Source organism: Gavialis gangeticus, unplaced genomic scaffold (genome assembly GCF_001723915.1).
Source record: "Gavialis gangeticus isolate Ggan-Ray unplaced genomic scaffold, GavGan_comp1, whole genome shotgun sequence".
Lineage (NCBI taxonomy): Eukaryota > Metazoa > Chordata > Crocodylia > Gavialidae > Gavialis > Gavialis gangeticus.
In genome coordinates, this window is record NW_017729032.1 from 98,115,533 (window position 1) to 98,135,504 (window position 19,972).

At 47.5% G+C, this 19,972-nt stretch overlaps 1 protein-coding gene and 1 pseudogene across 1 annotated transcript in view; one reads left to right on the forward strand and one right to left on the reverse strand.

Annotated features, from left to right (window-relative positions):
* Window positions 1-5,755, forward strand: part of ACOD1 (aconitate decarboxylase 1) — a 13,722-nt gene extending 7,967 nt beyond the window's left edge. The window contains exons 4-5 of the mRNA XM_019525604.1: window positions 2,099-2,304; window positions 4,013-5,755. Coding sequence (XP_019381149.1) covers window positions 2,099-2,304; window positions 4,013-4,967 — 1,161 coding nt within the window. The 3' untranslated portion in view covers window positions 4,968-5,755. The remainder of the gene's footprint in view (window positions 1-2,098; window positions 2,305-4,012) is intronic.
* A 6,001-nt stretch (window positions 5,756-11,756) lies between these two features.
* On the reverse strand, window positions 11,757-19,972 carry LOC109302261 (annotated as a pseudogene).

Below are 19,972 nucleotides of genomic sequence, written 5' to 3' on the forward strand. Positions count from 1 at the left end.
CCCAATCCAGGGTACTGTAAGCAGTGCCCTGCTGCACCAGCCCTGTGTGCAGGCTTTAAAAAGTAGAAACTGAGAACAGTAGGGCTGAGCCACAATGAATTGTCTGATGTTTCAGTTCAGGACTTTGAATTAAATAATCTCATATTATTCCAGATCTACAGTGCCAATATATCCAGCACTGTTTGGGGTCACTCAGATGTCAGACTCCCTCCTCTGTATGCGGCTTTCACCAATGGAGTAGCTGTAAGGAACTATTCTATATATATAAAGGGCTTAGTCCATCTGTCTGTGTGTCTGTCTGTAATGCTGTTGGGGGGTATGCCTCCCGGCGGGGCAGGGCAGGGCAGGGCAGGGCAGGGCAGGCCTCCAGCCAGTGCTGCATCAAGAATGACGAGCAGGGTTCGGCTCCAACAGATCGGGCTAGGTGGAGCAGGCCCAGTGGATGCACAGTGGGGGTGGGGATGGTGGGTGGCACAGTGCCGGACACGGAGTGGGGTGGTGGCTGGACACAGAGCCCGGGGGGGATGAGGGGTGTGTCTGACGTGTGGCTGGATGGCACTCCATCTGTGCCTGTGCTGCCCCCCCCATCATTCTTGATGGGCAATTCACTATTATTCTACATCTGCTTTCATATGCATAGTAATATTTATCATTTATTTTCCCTAAATTTTAAACTAACTTTTATCTTTGCGATGTGACTAAGACCAGATTTTACTGTCAGTACAAAACTCCTCTAGACTGTCCTAGCAACATCATTCAGCCTTATTTCAGCAATCCCAAGCGGGACCCACCCTTTTAAGGGTGACATAGTACACTTAAGTTTCTGTCTTAAGAGACCATCATCGAGGGGTGCCTTTTATTATTAATTTTGTACTGCTGTCATACTTAAGGGATACAGTCAAGGTATTGGGCCCCATTGTGTTAACTGTACAGACATGTAATGAAGACAGTCTAATGCTGATTGACTTTGACAGAGCCAGATTTCACCCAAAGTAGGCAAAACTATAAAACACGCATGCATGCACATAGTTTTTAGTCATACATTTGGAAAAGGCAGACAGTACATTTTGGATATGCTCAGGTTTCTCAATAAAATGATAACTGGCTTGTCAAAAATTAGCCCAAATTCAGATACAGTCTGAGGGCAACTGACATTGATGGCATTTAACCCCCTTATGCCAGATTTGAATTACACGTATCTTGTAATTATGAAAAGCTAATGGAGTTGTCCCTCTGAGGACATGGTGTATTAAGACGGATCAAATTTAGTTTTACAACAACACTAGGTAGGTCAAATCTGACACCTTATTTCAAAGGAAAATGACCTTGAAAATGGCATCATTAGGCTCTTAACAGTCTAAGTGGCAGTCAGGTCTCACTGTCAATGCAACCAGAATGTCTAAATCATACCCAGGACCATTTCATTCTGAATCTGCATCATAGGCCAACTCCAAGTTCTTACTGAATAGTCACAAAATGTCACTTTATCAATTTTATAAGACAGTGATTTTTGGCCCTGGAGACCAGATGAATGGTGCAGAGTTGCTCCATAAGCCAGATCAGACTCTGCATGCCTGGGTTGGGCCCCATGCTACCCTCACAAGCTTCCCAGGGCTCCAGGGCCCTGTATTGCCTCTGTCAGATGTCCAGTGCTAAAAGGAGTGTGGGGCCCAGCACCACTTCTACCCAGCCTGCCCACACACAGGGATCAGGCTCCACACCACCCTACATGGTTTCTCACGGACCTATGGGAAGCCCTGTGGGCTGGATAATGCAGGGCTGGATACGGCCTGCAGGCTGGGGGTTGAGCACCCCTGGTATAAAACATAACTTTCAGCTTCTGTTATTATACAATGTTGTCTTGACTGATATATAAACTCTTAAAGGCAGGAAGTGTACCCACTTCTATTTGTACTATGACTAGCTCCTCAGACACTTGGTCCTGATGTGGGCCTGTGATTGTGACCTTAATTATAAGAGGAGCAGTTCTTCAACAGTTTTTTTATACTAATTAAATTCTTTTCACTTGGGATTGGGTGATCTTGTCAAGGTAAAAAATAAGCCAGTTAAAAATCAGGCCTTCTCTTTTTCCCACCAGGTACACTCAATGGATTTTGATGATACATGGCACCCAGCCACACACCCCTCTGGGACTGTGCTTCCTTCTCTAGTTGCTCTGTCAGATACCTTGTCTGAAAAGAAAAAATTCTCTGGCCTTGACCTGCTCTTAGCCTTCAATGTAGGGATTGAAGTGCAAGGCAGACTTTTACGATTTTCCAGTGAAGCCCACAACATTCCCAAAAGGTATGTAAATAATATTTGGAGTGCAGCATTTAGGTTGAGTAGAGGCTTTTGTTGTGGTTGTTGTCATTAATTTACTGAAATAGCAGAGATGAAAGCAATACTGATTTTTAATCTCCACTCTCCAGTTACTCTCTCAGTAATCTCTATAGAGCTGCCTTTTAGTGTCTTTCATAGCTAGAGACAAATAATCAATATATGCTGTTCCACTTTTGTATTCAAAGCAATGAAAGGAGCAGAGATAATTATATTTACTAGGCTGCTTTGTCCAGAAGTTTGAAAAGTAAAAATTGAAATCAGCATTTAAAAAAAAAAGAAAATACTCCTTTGTGATTGCCTTTTTTGATGCTTAACAAATAGCACCACTGTTTAGATGGAGGTAGTGACTGATCTGGATCAGTGAGACATCTGAGAAGCTCCTTTAGCTTCTCCATCAATTCAAAATAGTGAAAAGGAAAATAATGCTAGAGAAAAAAATCTCTGATGCTTTCAGTGGGATGTGAGAATACATCTGATTAGGTGTGAATATGCAAACTGAGGACCATTGCCTGTTCTCAGAAATGAGGATTCACCTCTCTGAGACTCACCATGCAGCCACAGTAAACACACTGTGTCCTAAAGATGTGGGTAGAGCAGAGGTGGGCAAAATGATGGATCCAGCCAGCAGGTGGACTCCATTTCCCTGCCTGCGGTGGCTGGGGCCAGTCTTCAGGGAAACTCCAGCCCATGCTATCACAGTGCAGCTGCTGCTGGGGTCTCCGTGGAAACCAGCCCCAGCCTCTCTGGCAGGGGCTTCTGGGAAATGGAGTCCACTGCTGGCCGGATCTGGCCTGTGGGCTAGACTTTGCCCACCCCTGGGGTACAGGAACATATTATCCCCTTTCCCCAGGATGTGCCCATTATACTCGCTACAACAGCTCTGGGGCTTTTCTGCTACCATGGTGCTTGCAACACTGGTTACTAAGAGAGTTAGCAGTTTTTCCTATTATTTTCTTCAGGGACCTAATTGTATATAATATAGTGTTTTGGCTAACATGGGACTTTTCCAGTATCAGGGCTACGGAACTAGACCCTGAACTATTATACATGCACTGATTTATGGTCTGGTCCAGCTCCCACTGGGCACATCTACGTGTGTTAATTAACTGAATAAACTCCAGCACAGTTTTTTCTGGAGTGTATTGCTCCTGGGCACCACATTTACATGTGCGCCCGGAACCTCAGCACATTGAGCCAGGTCAGAGAAGCCCCAACTGGCAGGGGACCCAAGGGGTCAACCTGCCAGGCCAGAGCTGCTCTGACCCAACTCAACATGCTGCGGAGAGGCTGGCTGGGGCATGAGAGTGCCGGCTAGCCCTGCATTGAAGCAAGCAGCTCCTTCACTGAAGCACCCTCATACCCCAGCGAGCCCCATCAACATCTACCCATGTGTTGCAGTGCAGTAAATAATGCCGCTGCAGGATAGTACTTGTGATGACAAGTAATGTCCTACAAAGCCATTTATTAGTTTACTACAGCCCAATAGGGCCACACATGTAGAAACTGAGACTTTACTGCAGAGCTGATTAGGCAACTCTGCCGTAAATGTTTCATGTAAATGTGCCCACTGGCATCGGAGAGAGGTGGATTAGGTACTGCTGAAGTTCTGTCCTAGAATTCCTGTAACTATTTTTGAAGCATGGTAATGATGAGGTACCATTTGTTTTCTCAGGTTTCACCCACCATCTGTGGTTGGTACCATGGGGAGTGCAGCAGCTGTTGCCAAACTGCTAGCATTTGACCAGTTTAAGTGTAAAGAAGCTTTGGCCATTGCTGCTTCCTATGCAGGAGCCCCAATGGCTAATGCAGCAACACAAACCAAGCCTCTGCACATTGGTAATGCAGCTAGGCATGGTCTGGAAGCAGCTTGCTTAGCATCACTGGGTCTTCAAGGAAACAAACAGATACTGGACATGGAGTCAGGGTTGGGTGCTTTTTATGGAGACTACATGCCGCAGGATCTGCCACCTTTACAGTCTTATTCCTGGCTGCTGGACCAACAAGATGTAGCCATCAAGCGCTTCCCTGCTCATCTTGGAACACACTGGGTGGCAGACGCAGCCTCTTCAGTGAGGAAGCACCTTGTGGGGAGTGGTGATCCACTCCCTGTTAGCAAAATTAAGAAAATCACACTCAAAGTCCCAGAGGCTCAGTATGTAAACAGATCATTTCCTAACTCAGAGCACGAAGCCCGGCATTCTCTCCAGTTTGCTGCATGCACTGCTCTGCTGGATGGCAGCATCTCAGTCCAATCATTCAACCGTCAGAACATTTTTAGGCCAGAGTTAAAGGAGCTGCTCTGCAAAACACAGGTGGAGCACCCTTCTGATAACAAGCCTAGCTTCGAGAGCCTTTACTGTGAGGTAAGCATTACCCTTCAGGACGGTGACATGTTTAGTGAGCGTTGTGATACCTTTTATGGACACTGGAGGAAACCCCTGACTAAAGAGGATCTGGAGAAAAAATTTCGCTCCAATGCTTCCACTGTTCTCTCACTGGAGGCTACAGAAGGCATCATAGAGACTGTGAATCATTTAGAAGAAGTAAAAGACTGCGTGGTGTTAAGTGAGTTTCTTAAAGGGACACAGCCAATCCAAGAACTTCCCCAAATGACCTCCTTACCTTGAAAAATGACAAACATTTATTAACATTGGGTTCCTGTAGTTACTGGTGTGCACTCTGAGCATACAGAGTCAGGAAAACGAAACTCCTCTTGTTGTTGGTAACAAATTTGCACACCTGTAACATAAGCAACATTTTAAATCCAGTATTGTAGCATTGGTTCTGTACATGGCTTAAAGATTGATTTCTGCTCTAGAGCTAGCCGAAAAATAATGTGCTGGCAACTTGTACTTTCATTATCCTTAGATCAGTACTCAGAGAACATCTATAGCCTCCATAAAACTACCATTGGTACTAACAACAGCCCTGTTGACAAATCCTTTGTTATCACAGTGCCATAATAAAGCCCCTTGTAAAAATCCTTTTTCTGCTAGAAAATCTGGAAATGGAGATTGTGGAGGGGTAAAGCAACCAATATCCTCAGGAGAGGAGCTATTAGTAGAAGGACAAATAGAGTATAAGAATTCTGAGAGAGATTTTATAGCAGTAGTTCTCTGGGCATCCATTAATGTGAAAGTGTTGAGATTTGTGTAGAAAGAAAAACCCAATGCAAAGTTGCAGAGGTTGGTATTCACCAAGAAACATCCTTGCTTCCCCATCAAGATTAGCCTTATATAGATGAGGATGACAATAGTGCTCTTGTTCTAATCACACTAATTATAAATAATAATAAATAGGTGCTTCATCTAAGCAAAGTGCTGCACTACCCTTCATTAATGTATCTTTTATTTTTTAGTTTCCATATCTGGTTGCTCTAATGCAGGGGTGGGCAATTATTTCAGCTGGAGGGCTGCTTAATGAGTTTGGTTGAGCTGTTGAGGGCTGCAACAGTAGCCCTGCCTCTTGACAGGTGCCCGGCCCTGGTCACCATCTTGGAATCGGAAGTCCTGCCGCCTAACCTCTGACCTTTGCCACCAGCAATCCCTCCCCTTGCCCCTGGAAGTCCTCCTTTTGCCATCTTGGAACTGAACTCCCTCCACAAGTCCTATGCTAAAAGTCAAACATCTGTTATAATGTATTTTAATTTTATTTTTAAAATATTTTTGTCCAGATTTATGTGTATTTCTGTAGTGTATATAGAGGTGATTGCATAAGATCTCAAAAATAAAGTCATACTCTTGTATATTGTGTGTGGGGGGTGTGGTGGTGGGCGTATTTGTATGGTAGGGTATGGGGAGTATGGGGCTTGTGAGGGGGTATGGCTCTGTATGGGGGGGATGTATGGTATGCGGGAGGATGTAGGTGTGTGTATATGCAGGATGGTTTGTGGGGGGCATGCAGGCAGAGTGTGGGTGTGTGGGCTGTGAGGGAGGGTGGGGGGCGGGGGGCAGGGGACGCCCCCACATACTCCTCCCATGGTGCACAGCTCCTGCCACCAGCAGCAGCAGCAGCAACTAGTGGTAGGCCTTCAGGGTGCTCATAGCCTGTGCAGGTGCAGCCACCCAGCGACGTGCAGCTTCAGCCAGTTCTGGGAGCTGCACATGGCAGCAAGGAGCTGAACTAGGCTGGCCTGCCTCTATCACATGGGGCTCTTGTGAAGCTCCTGGGACTTGTGCGCTGGGTGGAAGCCCCATGCAACGGACCTGGTTGCCTTCCCTGCTCCCTGCCACCACGTGCAGATCCTGGGATTCTGCCAGGAAGCCAGGGACTAGGCTTCCCACCACTTCTTGCATGAACGGCAAGTGCCCCCGGTGGCTGGGGTGGGCACGGTTGCACTGGTGGTGGCGGGAGCACAGCAGCGGAAGCATGGCGGTGGTGAGCGGGGAGCTCCCACAGACGCTGCCGGCACTGTTGGTAGCAGGCGGGGTGGGGAGTGGCAAGCGCTGACCACCAGGGGTTAGTGACCACCCACAGGCGCCACCAGCAATATTAGCAGCAGCTGGCAGTGATCATGGACTGCCTGCAGATGCTGCTGGCAGTGTTGGCGACAGGGTGGCGAGCAGCAACTGCCACCCAATTTCATTGCTGGAGATATGCTAGTATCCACACATGCTGAAGAAGTACCAATCATACAAGTGTTTCAAACATGTCTCTTTCACAATCCCAATTTGTAGGGGGTGCACTGCCATGCTCAGGGGGTGCATGTGCAACTGCACGCACCCCCTACGTGTCGCCCCTGACTTCTTCCAGAGTCCCAGGAGCTGCATGTGGTGGCAGGGACCAGGACCAGGCCACTGGCTCCATCACAGGGGGCTTTCCCCTGGTGGCATGCTAGTACCAGGAGCTCCATGTGAGCCACAGGGAGCCCCATGCCATAGAGACAGGCTGGCTTGGCTCTGTTCCTTGCTGCCATGTGCAGCTCCTGGAACTGGCTGTGGCTGCGTGTGCCACTTGGTGGGTGCGCCTGTGTGAGCCATGAACACCTGGAGGGCCCACCACCCGCTCACACCCCTCACACCCACATCCTGCCCAACTGAGCTCTGCGCTCCCCCCAGCCCCTGCCCCACACTGCTGCCCAGCTGCAGCTTCCCTACCTACTGCCTGGAGCAAACGCTGAAGCAGGGACAAGAGCAAGAGCCACTGGAAGCCAGGGAAGCTGAGGAGGTCTCCCAGTGGCTGTAGCAGTGGCACCATTGGCCCCACCCAGAAGCTGTGAGTGCTGGCGGGGACCCGGGCCCTCCCATGCACAAGGGTGGGAGCAAAGTGAGTGAGCTAGGCAAGGTACATTAATTGGTGGGTGCCTGCAAGCCAGATGAAATTGCCTGGTGGGCTGGATTCAGCCTGCAGGTTGTATTTTGTCCAACCTTACTCTAATATAAGGACTTACAGTAGGCTTCATTCTTGGCACAGCTAAAAAAATCACATTTACATTCAACTGCTGTATGGTACTAGCTCTGTGTACTTCCAAGACTGACTGTGCTACACCTTCCTTTAACACCTCCTGCCACAGAGGTGATGAGCTAGTTACTGAACAAAAAGAGGAACAAGCAGGAGGGTTCATGCCTTCATCAGTGTGCAAGGGATGCCTCATATCACTGAAACGGATTATCTAACTCATCATTCCAGAAAACTTTTAGTGCAGCCTTTCACTTTCAAAGAATACAATAAAGGTTTAAGTCATGCTTTACAGTAATATAGCATCATTACTAAAACGTGCTTGCATGTTTTACAATATCAGTTGTTAATGAAATTCATCTTCATTACATGGATATATATTTTTAGATAATAGGTATTAAAATGGGGGCAAATGTATATTCTGGTTCATGTGCATAATAAAATTCCTGCTTTATTCTAAAAGTGATACCTACCATTTTGTTATTAAGGACCTCATTTTGAAACTTGAAGATTGAAAAACAGGCTCTTAAGTTCATATTCAGACACTGCTAACAGTTTCTGAGTCAAAAATAAGTATTTAGATATCTAACAATATGTACCAAACCGTCACAATTTGGGATTGTTATAGAATGTGTGGATACTAGCATATCTTCAGCAATGAAACTGTTAAAAGATGCAAATGTTAGCAGAAAACATACAAATGTTATTACAAAACCCGTTAGTCTTATGTTTGAAGTTTTCTATACAAGGTATCTATTCGTAAGGACAGAACTCCACCATCCCTGTAATTATTTTCATATCTATCCCATAGTGACTAGTGATGGTATATCTTCTGGGTGTCAGTTCAGACACTTTTAATGCATGCTTAAGTATATTTAATATGGCAGCTAGAGGCCTTAGATATGGGTATCCGTACAATAGAATACAGATGTAGGATGCTTAGTATACTGAAGAATAAAGTCGTCACCTACGGTAAGCTCAACTAGATGACAGGCTTCCACCCAGCAGTATAAAACTGGCTGTTAGACTACAAACATCTTAGTTGCTCAAAAATTAGTTACTTAGATCTTTAGTAACCTTAACTCCCACTGGAGTTAATGAGAAATGAGAAGGATGTTCCATCTCTTGAGGATTGTGCCTAAGACTGTTGTACATTTCTTAGATGAAAACACATGGTTTGTTTGGGGGGTTTTTTGGGTTTTTTTTAATCTTATCATCATCATTTGTGTGTGTGGGCAAAAGCCTGTCCCTGGGTCAATTTTTTGTACTAACTGCACTTTCAGTTATTTAATTTGAGCACAAAGATAGTGTAACCATAAAAAAATTCTTTAAAAAGAGATCATTAGCAGCTGCACCTTTGACTCTTGACTCCATGAAACTGGCTTGCCCCCAACTGTCCTGAAAAATACATAGGAGTATGTCATTAAGAATGTAATAGTGGCTTTACACTTATTTCAAGATTCGGAACACCACAAATCTCAGATTATTTCTTTGTTTTTGATCTACTGAGTTGATACTTTTGATTAGTTTAAATGAGTCTGTCACACTTTCAACTGAGATGAACACTTCAATCCTATTTTCCACTGTCACATTTAATTATGCAGGGGTAACACGGAATGTAAATTACTGTTAATCATTCATCAGTGATTGATTAAAGCCATTTAACCAAGCAGGTTCTCCCATTACCTTCCCGAATCTCTAAACACATTTAAGCTCAGACATGAGGAGATCCAGCAGCATTTATACACGTGCTCCAGAGGGGGTGGAGGTGCTTCAATTACAGCCACTCTAAAGAAAACATATGGAGCATCTCGTGTATCAGTGTCCCCATGCTGAAAAATAGCACACTTTAACTAAAGCTTCTCGAATAAGCTTTAAAGCGCCCCCGCCACCATTTTTCAGTGTGGGGACACTGATCCACGAGATGCTGGAGTTTGCTGAAGTGTGGTAATTACCATGCTCCAGCAGACTCAGTTAATTGAATCTACTCTGATGCACTGTAATTACAGTGCATCAGAGCAGCCTTGCTGCTTGTGTATAGGCACCCCAGGATTTTAAAAGTGGGAGATGTGGGACCAGCAATCAGTGCTGCAGGGATGACTGCACTCCCCACTCCCAGCCTTTCCCCCTCACCCCACCAGGGTAGGCAGACCATGCTGTACAAGTAACAACTGTGGACTTAGTTGACTTAGTCCCAGAATCAGGTAAGAATCTCCCTTTCCTCCCAGCCCTCCACTCTTTGTTCCTCCTTGCCCTCTCTGCTTACACCTCTGGTTGCAAGAAGGGGAGACCAGCCCCACCCTGCTGCTCTCTCAGCTGCTCCTGCCCTGTTCTACCTGGGGTTGCAGGGAGTAGCTGTGCAGGGAGCTGGGCTTGGCTGGGGACAGAAGCAGCAGTGGGTGGGTTTCCTTCCCTGTGCCTGCTCCCAGGCTGGTGGAGAACACCCAGGGGGCTCTGGCCAGGAAAGGAGACCCACTAGGGCTGTGCGAAACACCATTGTTTCATTTCGATGACTGTTTCACCATTTTGAAGGGGTAGTGTTTCATTTCATCATTTTATTTCATTTCAAAGCACTGTCCTGGTTCGTTTCGTTGAAACCGTTTCGCTGTTTCGACTCATTTCAACGTTTCGCCCATAGGCTATAATGGGGGAATCATGAAAATGCCTAAAACTTTGTCATTTGTTGCCTGATTTGCATGCAGATTGCAGGGATGGTAGCCCCTTCTGAGGGCATGAAGCCTGCCAAGTTTCAAGGAGATAGGTGCAGAGGTTTCTCAGAAACTATACCTCAAAGTCTTGAAAGCAAAATCTGCCGGCAGCAGCAGCCTCCAGCATCCAGTACACAGATTCAGGGGATTGTACCCCTGAGAGGCCTGTGGGGCTGTTCCGGCCTCCTCCCAGGCCCCTGGATGTGTGCTGGATGACAGGAGGCTGCCACAGCTGCTGCTGCTTGGGACCAGCCCTGGGCACAGCCTGCACCCAACACCGGGGAAGACAGATGCTGCTGCTGGTCCCAGGCATCAGCAGCAGTCTCCTGTCATTGAGGCACAGATTCAGGGGCCAACACCCCCATGAGGGCTGCAGGGCTGTGCTGGACTCCTTCCGGGAGTGCGGGCCCCCAGATCTGTGCTGGATGACTGGAGGCTTCTGCTGCCACCTGGGATCGGTGCTGGGCCCAGCCCACACCCAGCACCAGCCTCCATGGAGCTCAGGCTGGTGGCAGGAGGTGGAGTGCAGTGCCGGCTCTGCCCACCTCCTGCCACTGGCTGTGCTCCCTGGGGCTGGCAGAGCCGATCAGAGTGCAGTGCTGGCTTTGTCTGCCACTGGGCTGCCACTGGGCTGTGCTTGGTGGGCCTGGTGGAGCTGATTGAGGACAGCCCAGCAACGGGAGGTGGGCAGAGCCGGCACTGTGTTCTGATCATCTCTGCCAGCCCCATAGAGTGCAGCCTGGAGGTGGGAGGCAGGCAGAGCCAGGGCTGCGCTCCACCTCCCATCACCAAGCTGAGCTCCATGGGGCTGGCGGAGCTGACTGGAGAGCAGCCCGGTGGTGAGAGGAGGGCAGAAGCAGTGCTGTGCTCCGATCGACTCCGCCAGTTCCACAGAGTGCAGACCGGCAGCAGGAGGTGGGGAGAGCCAGAGCTGTACTCCCAGCCAAGCTGAGCTGTATTGGGCTGTGGAGCCGCTTGGAGCGCAGCCCTGGCTCTCCCCTGCCTCCCACCACTGGGCTGCTTCGAAACTCGAAACATTTCAAAACCTTCAAAACATTGTGAGGGCCCTCATTTTGTTTCAATGCTTTTTGTTTTGTTTGGATTTCACTGTTTGGAGCTTAAAATGCATTGAAACAAAACACTCGGTGAAATTTCTCACAGCCCTAGAACCCACCTGCTGTTTCTGCTGTCTCCAGCTGAGCCCAGCACCCTGCCCAGCCTGGCTGACAGCTCTGGAGCTCCCTCTACTCCCATCAGCTAGGGGCAGCAGTAGTGATGGGCAGGAGAGAGGGGAATTAGAGGGAAGATGACTTTTAAAAAGTACCCAGTTGCTGCTCCCATGGCATGATCCAAAACAGGATGTGGGGGGGGGAGGTCGCAACTAAATGTAACAGGTGCTGCCTATCTTAAATAAAGGGGGGGGGATATGATTAAATTCTAGTGATGACTGTAATAGATTTTGACTTAAAGATGAATCTCTGAAGTTCAGCGATTGCAATTTTTTTTTAATATGGTCAAATACAATTATATCTATATTTAGCAATAGTTATTTCACTGGTGAGGACTGAAGAAGTCACTACATTTTCCATCAGACAAGTTTCAGGACTTCTGTCACCATTACTCCTATGCCATTGAGGATTTCATGCAGAGGGACCTTACACATGAAAGCGCAGGTAGTTAACTATTCTGTGGGCAGCATACTCATGGGCTTCAGTTACATCTTTACAAACGTATTTGCATCCAAGTTCTGCTATAGCAGATGCTGTTTCAGCATCAGGAAACCTGTTTTAAAAGATTTTAAGTAACAGGGAAAATATTTTAGCTGCAAAACTTGGCAGCTCAACTTGAATGAAAAATATTTAAGTTGCTTTTTTGACAGTGATAATGTCAAAGAGAGGGAGTCAATCTGGGTCATATTTCTGAAACCCACAGACATCAACATAGGAAAGTATTCCTTCTCTGCTGCCCTACTCCCTCTGGACAACTGATCTGATGCCCTTAAAAGGCAAATTTTGCATCTACCAAATAATCCCATGAGCTTTATAACTGCAGAACTCAACTTACTAACAATCTTTTGCTAAGCTTATGAGGAGATGCTAAACATACCATCTGGCACTCAAAGATTCGTTCCCCTGGGGCAATGCTCTCTGTAGTGCCGTTTGGTGCTTTTCCGGTCCTTCACAGAAGATGTTTCACTTGGGTGTACAAGAAGCTCACTCTGTTCTGAGGATGGGCCAGGAGGGGGTGATGCAATTAATTTAGGCTCTAGAACAGGGGTCCATGGCATCTAGCACACAGGACTCCCCACAGGTCTGGAAATTTGGTGGTGGGAAGGCAGTGGCAATTAACTCTGCCATCCCTCCCCTGCTGCCAAATTTTCAAGCCTTATGTGGCTACATCAGGGCATAGCCCGGGCTGTTGCCATGCAACCTGATCCGTGTTTGGCCTGGGCCACTGCTGTGCAGCCACAGTGAGGCCTGGGCAGGGCATGGCCATTGCTGTGCAGCGCAACCTGGGCCCAGGTAGGGCCAGGCTGTTGCCACATGGCCAGATTGCTCTCTGCCCCACCTCCAACATACCTAGAGCAGGCCTCCCCTATACACCCCATGCAACCAGATTAGGTAGGCTGCTCTGCAAGGCCAGATCAGGTGAGCTGCTACAGCCTCATGCAGCCGAATGGACCCAGGCTGTTTCTGAGCCCTGCATTCCAAACTGGGACACCACCATGCCTGCTCCACATGCTGGATTGGGCTCACTGGCCAGATCCAGCCTGCAAAGGCAAAAAGGTTGGGCACCACTGATCTAGAGGATTTCTGATTGGAGTCTCATAATCAGTGGTTACTTCTCATTGAAGCAGCACAAACTCCAGTAAGGGCACCTACCCATACCCCCAAACATGTCCCACCAAAAAAGCAATCTCATTAAAACTCTGGGAACAAGATCATCAGCTAGGGCTAAAATTCTGCTAAAACTACTTGGTTCTGCCATTTGTGTGCCTGCCAGAAGCCAAGTGCAACAGCTTAGCAATATCAGAAGCATCACACCAATGGTCCGTCTAGTCCTGCTATGGCCCTAGAGCAGATGCTTACCAGAAACAGCAAGGACAATGCAAACTGAATAGTTCTGGAATACCAAGCCACCAGGGGACATCTCTTCCTTACTGCAGGCAGCTAGTGGTCAGATTGTCCTGTGAAGCATGACCTGTTATATCCCTTAGGCAGACAAGGTTTTTTGGGTGAATCTGATATCTTTTATTAGACCAACTTAAATAGATGGAAAAAAAAATTAAGCACGCTTTTGGGTTCAAAAACCCTTTGTCAGGGTGAGGAAGTTTCAGCAGTTGGTGTGTGCTCTTCCTGGATGGAATGAAAAGTAAAGAAGCCAGAGGCTGGGCTGGTATGTATATAAGACAGGCAGTAAGCAAAGATGTAGACTGAGGAGTCAATGCGTGAGAGGCAGGCTGGGTGCGGGGGAGAGTAGGGGGATGAACAGTGGAGAGGTACCTGGGAAGTCAGATGTCAGGCAGGTTATAATGGATCATAAATCCAATGTCTATATTTAGTCCATGATTTTTAGTATCCAGGAGGTGGATGAAGTGGAGTTCATAGGCTCGTCTCTGGGAAGTGTTTTGTAAGTTTCCTTTGAGGATCAGGACTGAGAGATTGGAGAGAGAGTGGTTTTCTTGTGAGAAATGTGCCCCCACAGGTATATCAGATTCACCTGAAGAACCTTGTCTGCCTATGTCCTTAGACCAACACAGCTACAACCTGCGCCTCTGTTATATCCCTTACACACTTTTCTTTCAAAAAATTCTGTCTAATATAACTGTAGATGATGGTGCCAGATAGTGAGTGAGTGGGTGAGGGCTATGTTGATGAAGGCTTCGTGCAGGGAAAGCCAATTGGCTACACACATGCAATCTTTTTGTCCCAAAAGTCCAGTTCCTGCTGCTACAAGAAATCGAAGAAACAAAATAAGATAAAGAGTAGAACTAATACTGAGTTATTTGGTGCACAGAATGAGTTCCCTGACCAAGGGGAAATGGAGCAATCAGAAATTCAGGGATATTTATCCCTTTCTTACCTTCCATCCACTTTTTTATTTTGACCAACCTCAACTTCACAGCCTGGAAAAACTAGCTGCTAGCACTGAGGATATACAGCACAAACCAATGGGTTTCTCGGCACTATGGAAAGCCTGAAGAGTAGACTACAAGCTTACTGACAGTACAGTTCTTCCTGTCCACTGCCCAGGAACACAGGTTCTTTGCTACACCAAATCCACCTGGTGGGGGGAAAGTGCACAGAACGCAAGGGGGAATGAGAGTCCGTCCAGGTCTTACATATGATTAAGCACACCTGACAAACAGCAGTCTAGAGAGCTATGCTACTTTTGGTGGGCAGTAATCTCTGTCTCAGTCCCTGTTTGTTTTCTTTAGTACAAAAAGCCTGAATCTTAAAGGAAGGGCCAGAATTAAGAGTGGCAGATTATACAATGACGGTGCATCCTCTAGAGTTTTTGCCTTGGAAGTTTTAATTCAAAATGTAAGCAATTATAAAAGTTTACAGTTTCCTTAAAATCTCTTTGGACTTTACAGATTAAACTGAATTATCTGTGTTTTTCTTTTTCAGAGGCTGCAAAAGTCAGCTATGTTATACTTAGTATATTGGGCTGTACCCCTTGTGAATTATGGAAGTATTTGCTATTAAAAAACAACCATAAATTTGTACCTTTTTAGGTGGATTATAATAAATAACCCTCTGTCTGTCCTTAATCCTCATTAATTGTACAAATATTGTATTTTTTTCCAGCAATTTTGTTTTCTGGATTTACAGCTGTCTACTTTATTAAAGAAAGAAAAAGTTATTACCCAGTGTAATTATCTGTTATTTTTGATTCCTTGTGGAATGCATACAGCTTTGGCTTTCCTGTGATTAATGATAACAGTCATGCGGAGACTTCTTGAGGGATTTTAAGAAACAACATAATGCGGTTTTGCATTTTTAATTTCTTGCTTTCATCCAATTCCCGTTGCTCATTGGTGTGTGTTATCTTGGAGGGTTCAAAAGATTTTATTTTAAAATGAATACTGGTTGTTCCCACCTGACAGCCATTCTTCCCAGCTCCATCCAGCTGGTTTCTAACAGGGCATGAAATTACAATGGGATTTGTTAACCTGCTCTGAGCCCTGGATCCATGATGATGTCACCAACTCACCACAGCCCTGGAAACTGGGTTCTTCATGAAACACTTGCGCTCCCTCTACCGACCCTACAGCAGAAGACACTATAATAATTTTAAAATGAAACATTCACACCCAGCTCCAAAGCTAGCATTTTAACTGCATCACAGACGTTCTAGAAAGGAATCTCGAACAAGTCACACAAGCTCTAGGTTTAAGGTCCCCTTCTGTAACCATGAGTAATAATTCCCCCCTTTTAGAAAACATCTTAAGAACTGCAGGTGAAAAGTTCCATATAGGTGTTAAGTATCACTGTGCCACGTGTGGTAGGCTGCACGCTGGCTGGGCGGGTACACAGTTTGTACACGTATGTACATACCCTGGGAGAATGTAAATGACAAAACTGTAGCTGGGCAAAAATCCATGACTGGGAGGGGAGGAGGAGCAGCCCCTCTGTGTTTTAGGGCACTTAATGGCCCTTAATGTTCAGGCACTTGCACAAGATTCATAAATTCATAGATGTTAGGGTCAGAAGGTCCCTCAGTAGGTCATCAAGTCCAACCCCCTTCCCCAGGCAGGAAAGAGCACTGAGGTCAGACAACCTCAGCTAGGTCCTTGTCCAGTCTCCTTTTGAAGTCCCCCAGGGTAGGGGAGAGCACCACCTCCCATGGAAACCCATTTCAGATTCTGGCAACCTTTACGGGGAAGAAGTTCTTTCTAATGTCCAACCTAAATCTGCTCTCCATCAATTTGTGGCCACTGTTCCTAGTTACTCCAGGGAGTGCCCTAGTAAACAGAGCATCTCCTATACCCTCCTGCCCTCCCCTGATGAGTTTATAGGCAGCCACAAGATCACCTCCCAGCCTTCTCTCGTGAAGAGTGAAGAGATCTAGGTCCCTCAGTTTTTCCTCGTAGGGCCTTGCCTGCAGGCCTCTGATCATGCCAGTGGCCCTCCGCTGAACCCTGTCAAGATTCTCCGCACCCCTCTTGAAGTGCAGTGCTCAAAACTGGATGCAGTACTATAAAACCCTACTATAAAACCGAAGGAATGGCCATCCTACCCCCCCACCACACACACCTTAAAACAAAATTAGGATCCTTATTACAAGACACCCAACCTGCAGCCTCAAAAAAATGACAATGTGCTATTGGCACACTGACAGCCAGAGGCCAGGGTGTCACCAAACACTTGGTCCCTGCCTTGGTAGGGGATTTGAGTGAAATATGCCTAGATGCTAGGGAACCATGTTCCATACTAAGAAGAGCACCCAGCCTCCCTTCCCCCCCCACAACAAAAGTGTCAAGCAGACTATTCTAGCAATCAATTTAATCCCGAACTGATGACCAAGACTCACCACACAGGAACCAGAGGAGTTTCTCAGTACCAGTGGGGCTGCAACACAACCTGGCCCATGATGGCTAACATCTGATATTTCAGAGGATAGCAAGAAAAAAAAAAGAAAGAAAGAAAACCAACTCATGTATGTTTGGGGTAGGGGGAGAGATCTTGCTGTCCCTTAACTAGCAACATATCAGACTTATCACCATATTTGGGGCCAGGAAGGTATTTTACTCAATGGTCAGTTTGGTATGAACAGTGGAGGTTTTTGCCTTACTCTGGTAGTGGAGGGCATGGCCCTCTTCCTTGGATTTCTTGAGTATTTTTTAACAACCTTTGCAACAACAGCAGGACATTGGCTGCTGTGGTCCCCCTGCTTTACCCACATGAGTTTAGAGCATTATGCCCTGTGGTTTTGTCATGGCTGACTGTAGTTAGACCAGCAGTTTTCAACCAAGGTGCCTTGAGATCCTTTCAGTGGTGCCATACAATGTTAGGACAGTTGGGTGTGCAAACACCGCTCACAAGACAAACCCAGAGATTTCAATTAGGGATCCAGGGTGTTAACAATGCTCTGACCTGCAGAGGTCTTTCCAAGTTTCCTCCTGGCATTTTCTCAATCGCTCCTTGAGTCTAAAATGGCTGGGAACCACTTAGACAAGGGATTTGCATAGAATGGTTTGAATTGGGATGATCCTGCCTCAGGCTGAGAGTTGGACTAGTGACTTCTGGAGGTTCCTTTGAGCCCCACTTCTGTATGAACAGATGAAATAGCTGCCTTCTGTGGGAATACGATCAGCCTCTAGGGTGTGCTGAGGGTACATTAAGAGAATGGGGGAGATACGCAACTCTGTGGGTAGAGCAGGATTGAACCCTGTAAGACAAGACACATATTTCTTGGGCTAAAAAAACATGTAAGGGGTGGCGCTGGATCTGTGCCACAGACTTTATGACCTGTGGATGGTTGGAGTCTCCATTTTGTTCCAAATACAGTCTGTGTGTGCCACACAAGGGAGCATGGACCTCCTTTCCAAGGTTTGGTTTCCTGAATAACAACAGAGAACAGACACCTCATTTCAGGTGATCTTTCCAAGCTTGGTTCTATACAGGCATTCCCACAGGACCTTCTGTCTCTGTCCCAGATTCCTTGTCACCACAGGTCCCTGTTCACCGTCCTTATCTCCTGGAAGATTTGACAAGCCGCACCTGCCCTGGTGACCAAGAGGAATTTAGACAAGGTGTTGGCAAGGGTGGTTTGGACAGCAGTCTAGGTCAGCGTTTCTCTACCCAGGGGTTGTGACCCAAAAGCAGGTTGCAAGAACAGATGAAAGGGTCATGAACAAACTTTAAAAATGGATTCTCCTTTAAAGAAGAAAACCATGGGAAGCCATGGCTTTTTCCTTGCAGGATGGCAGAGTTCCAGCCTGCCCCACACACTGGGTGGCTGGGGACGGGGGAGTGGGAGGCAACGGGTGGGAAATGAGGGGTACTGGGTTGGAACTAGGCACAGACATTTACAAATGGGTCCTGGTACAAAAAAGGTTGAGAACCACTGGTTTAGGTGACCTATGGAGGTCCCTTCCAGCCCCACTTCCCTGTGCTTTGGGCTGAAGTGAAGGGGACTGGGAAAGCAGCTGGTGGGTGTTCAAACACAAGCCTTTCAAGGCCGGCCTGGAAGGTGAGGGAGCCCATGGGAAGTCAGGGCCACTGGGGCTGTTTCTGGCCTGGCAGACTAGCTGCACCAGAGCTTCCCTGACTTGTGGGGGCCCGGAGCCAAAGCAGGCTGCCCAGGAAAGACAGGGGGCTGACTGCTGCCCTCCAGTCCTGCTGGGTGCCTCTGCAGAGATCTCCGCCCCCATGGACACCTGCAGCCAGGTCTGTGCTGGGCCCTGGGGCTGAGTGTCCCCAGCACAGGGCAGAGCAGAGCAGAGCGGTGCATGTAAGTGGTGTGACTGGGGTGGGGGGGCAGGGTGTGGCAGGCTGGGCGCTGGGGATTGCCCCTGGCTCCTACCTGAGTACCGCCCTGGCTGCGATGCACCAACGCAGTCAAGGCCTCCTGCATTTCACTACCAAAAAGACACCACAGATGGCTAGCACCACTGCCACCCACTTGCCTATGGCTGTCTGCCCCACAGCCAGCTCCACTCTGCGCCCCCTGGGCCCATAGGAAATGGCTGCCTCTCCCTTTGCCTGCCCCCAGCACCTCAGGGAGCAACTTTTAGTACACCATGGCATACGTGCCCTGCAGAGCACCCTTGGGGGCATGTTCCAGACCGACCCCCCCACCCCACCCCAGGCGCAGCTGCCAGCTGCTGGGCACCCCCAAAAGGACACAGAGGCTGCTACAGGCACTGTGACTGGTTCAATCCTGAGTGCAGGCACAAGTGAGGGGCTTGAACGCGGCAAGAGTTGAGCATGAGCTCAAGGGATGATTCCTTCACCTAGCAGGGACCCAGGATGTCCCTTCCCTGGAAGACAGGCCCCTGGTGGCAAGGCAGCACAGTCCTACCAGCCATTCTAATCCTGCCCACCTTCCAGATTGGATTAGTCAGGGGGTACTCAGCCCCCGGCCCCTGAATGAAAGCCAGCTGCCAGGCCTTGGCATCTGGCCCACAGGGCTCCCCAAGGCTCTGGAAATTTGGCAACAGGGGAGTGATGGATGCATGAACTGCTGTTCCCAGACTGCCAAATTCCTTGAACCATGGGAAGCCCTGCTGCCCAAATAACATGGATCTGTGCACCAGATCAAGCCACTGCATTTCAGAGTTATGTGGCTTCACCACCAAAAATATTGACATATTTCATTTTGGTCTCAATGAATGTAATTATTAATGGAAACTACAACTGAACAGCTGCAGAACTCCTGTTCCTTTACTTCTTTATGAGAACTTTTTCCATTTTTAAAACATTTTTTAATATGCATTCCCTTTCTACCTTCTCACTGAAGTGGGGCAGAAGCCACAGTCATTAAGACTGTTACCTTACTTGTTTAACGATGTTAGCCAT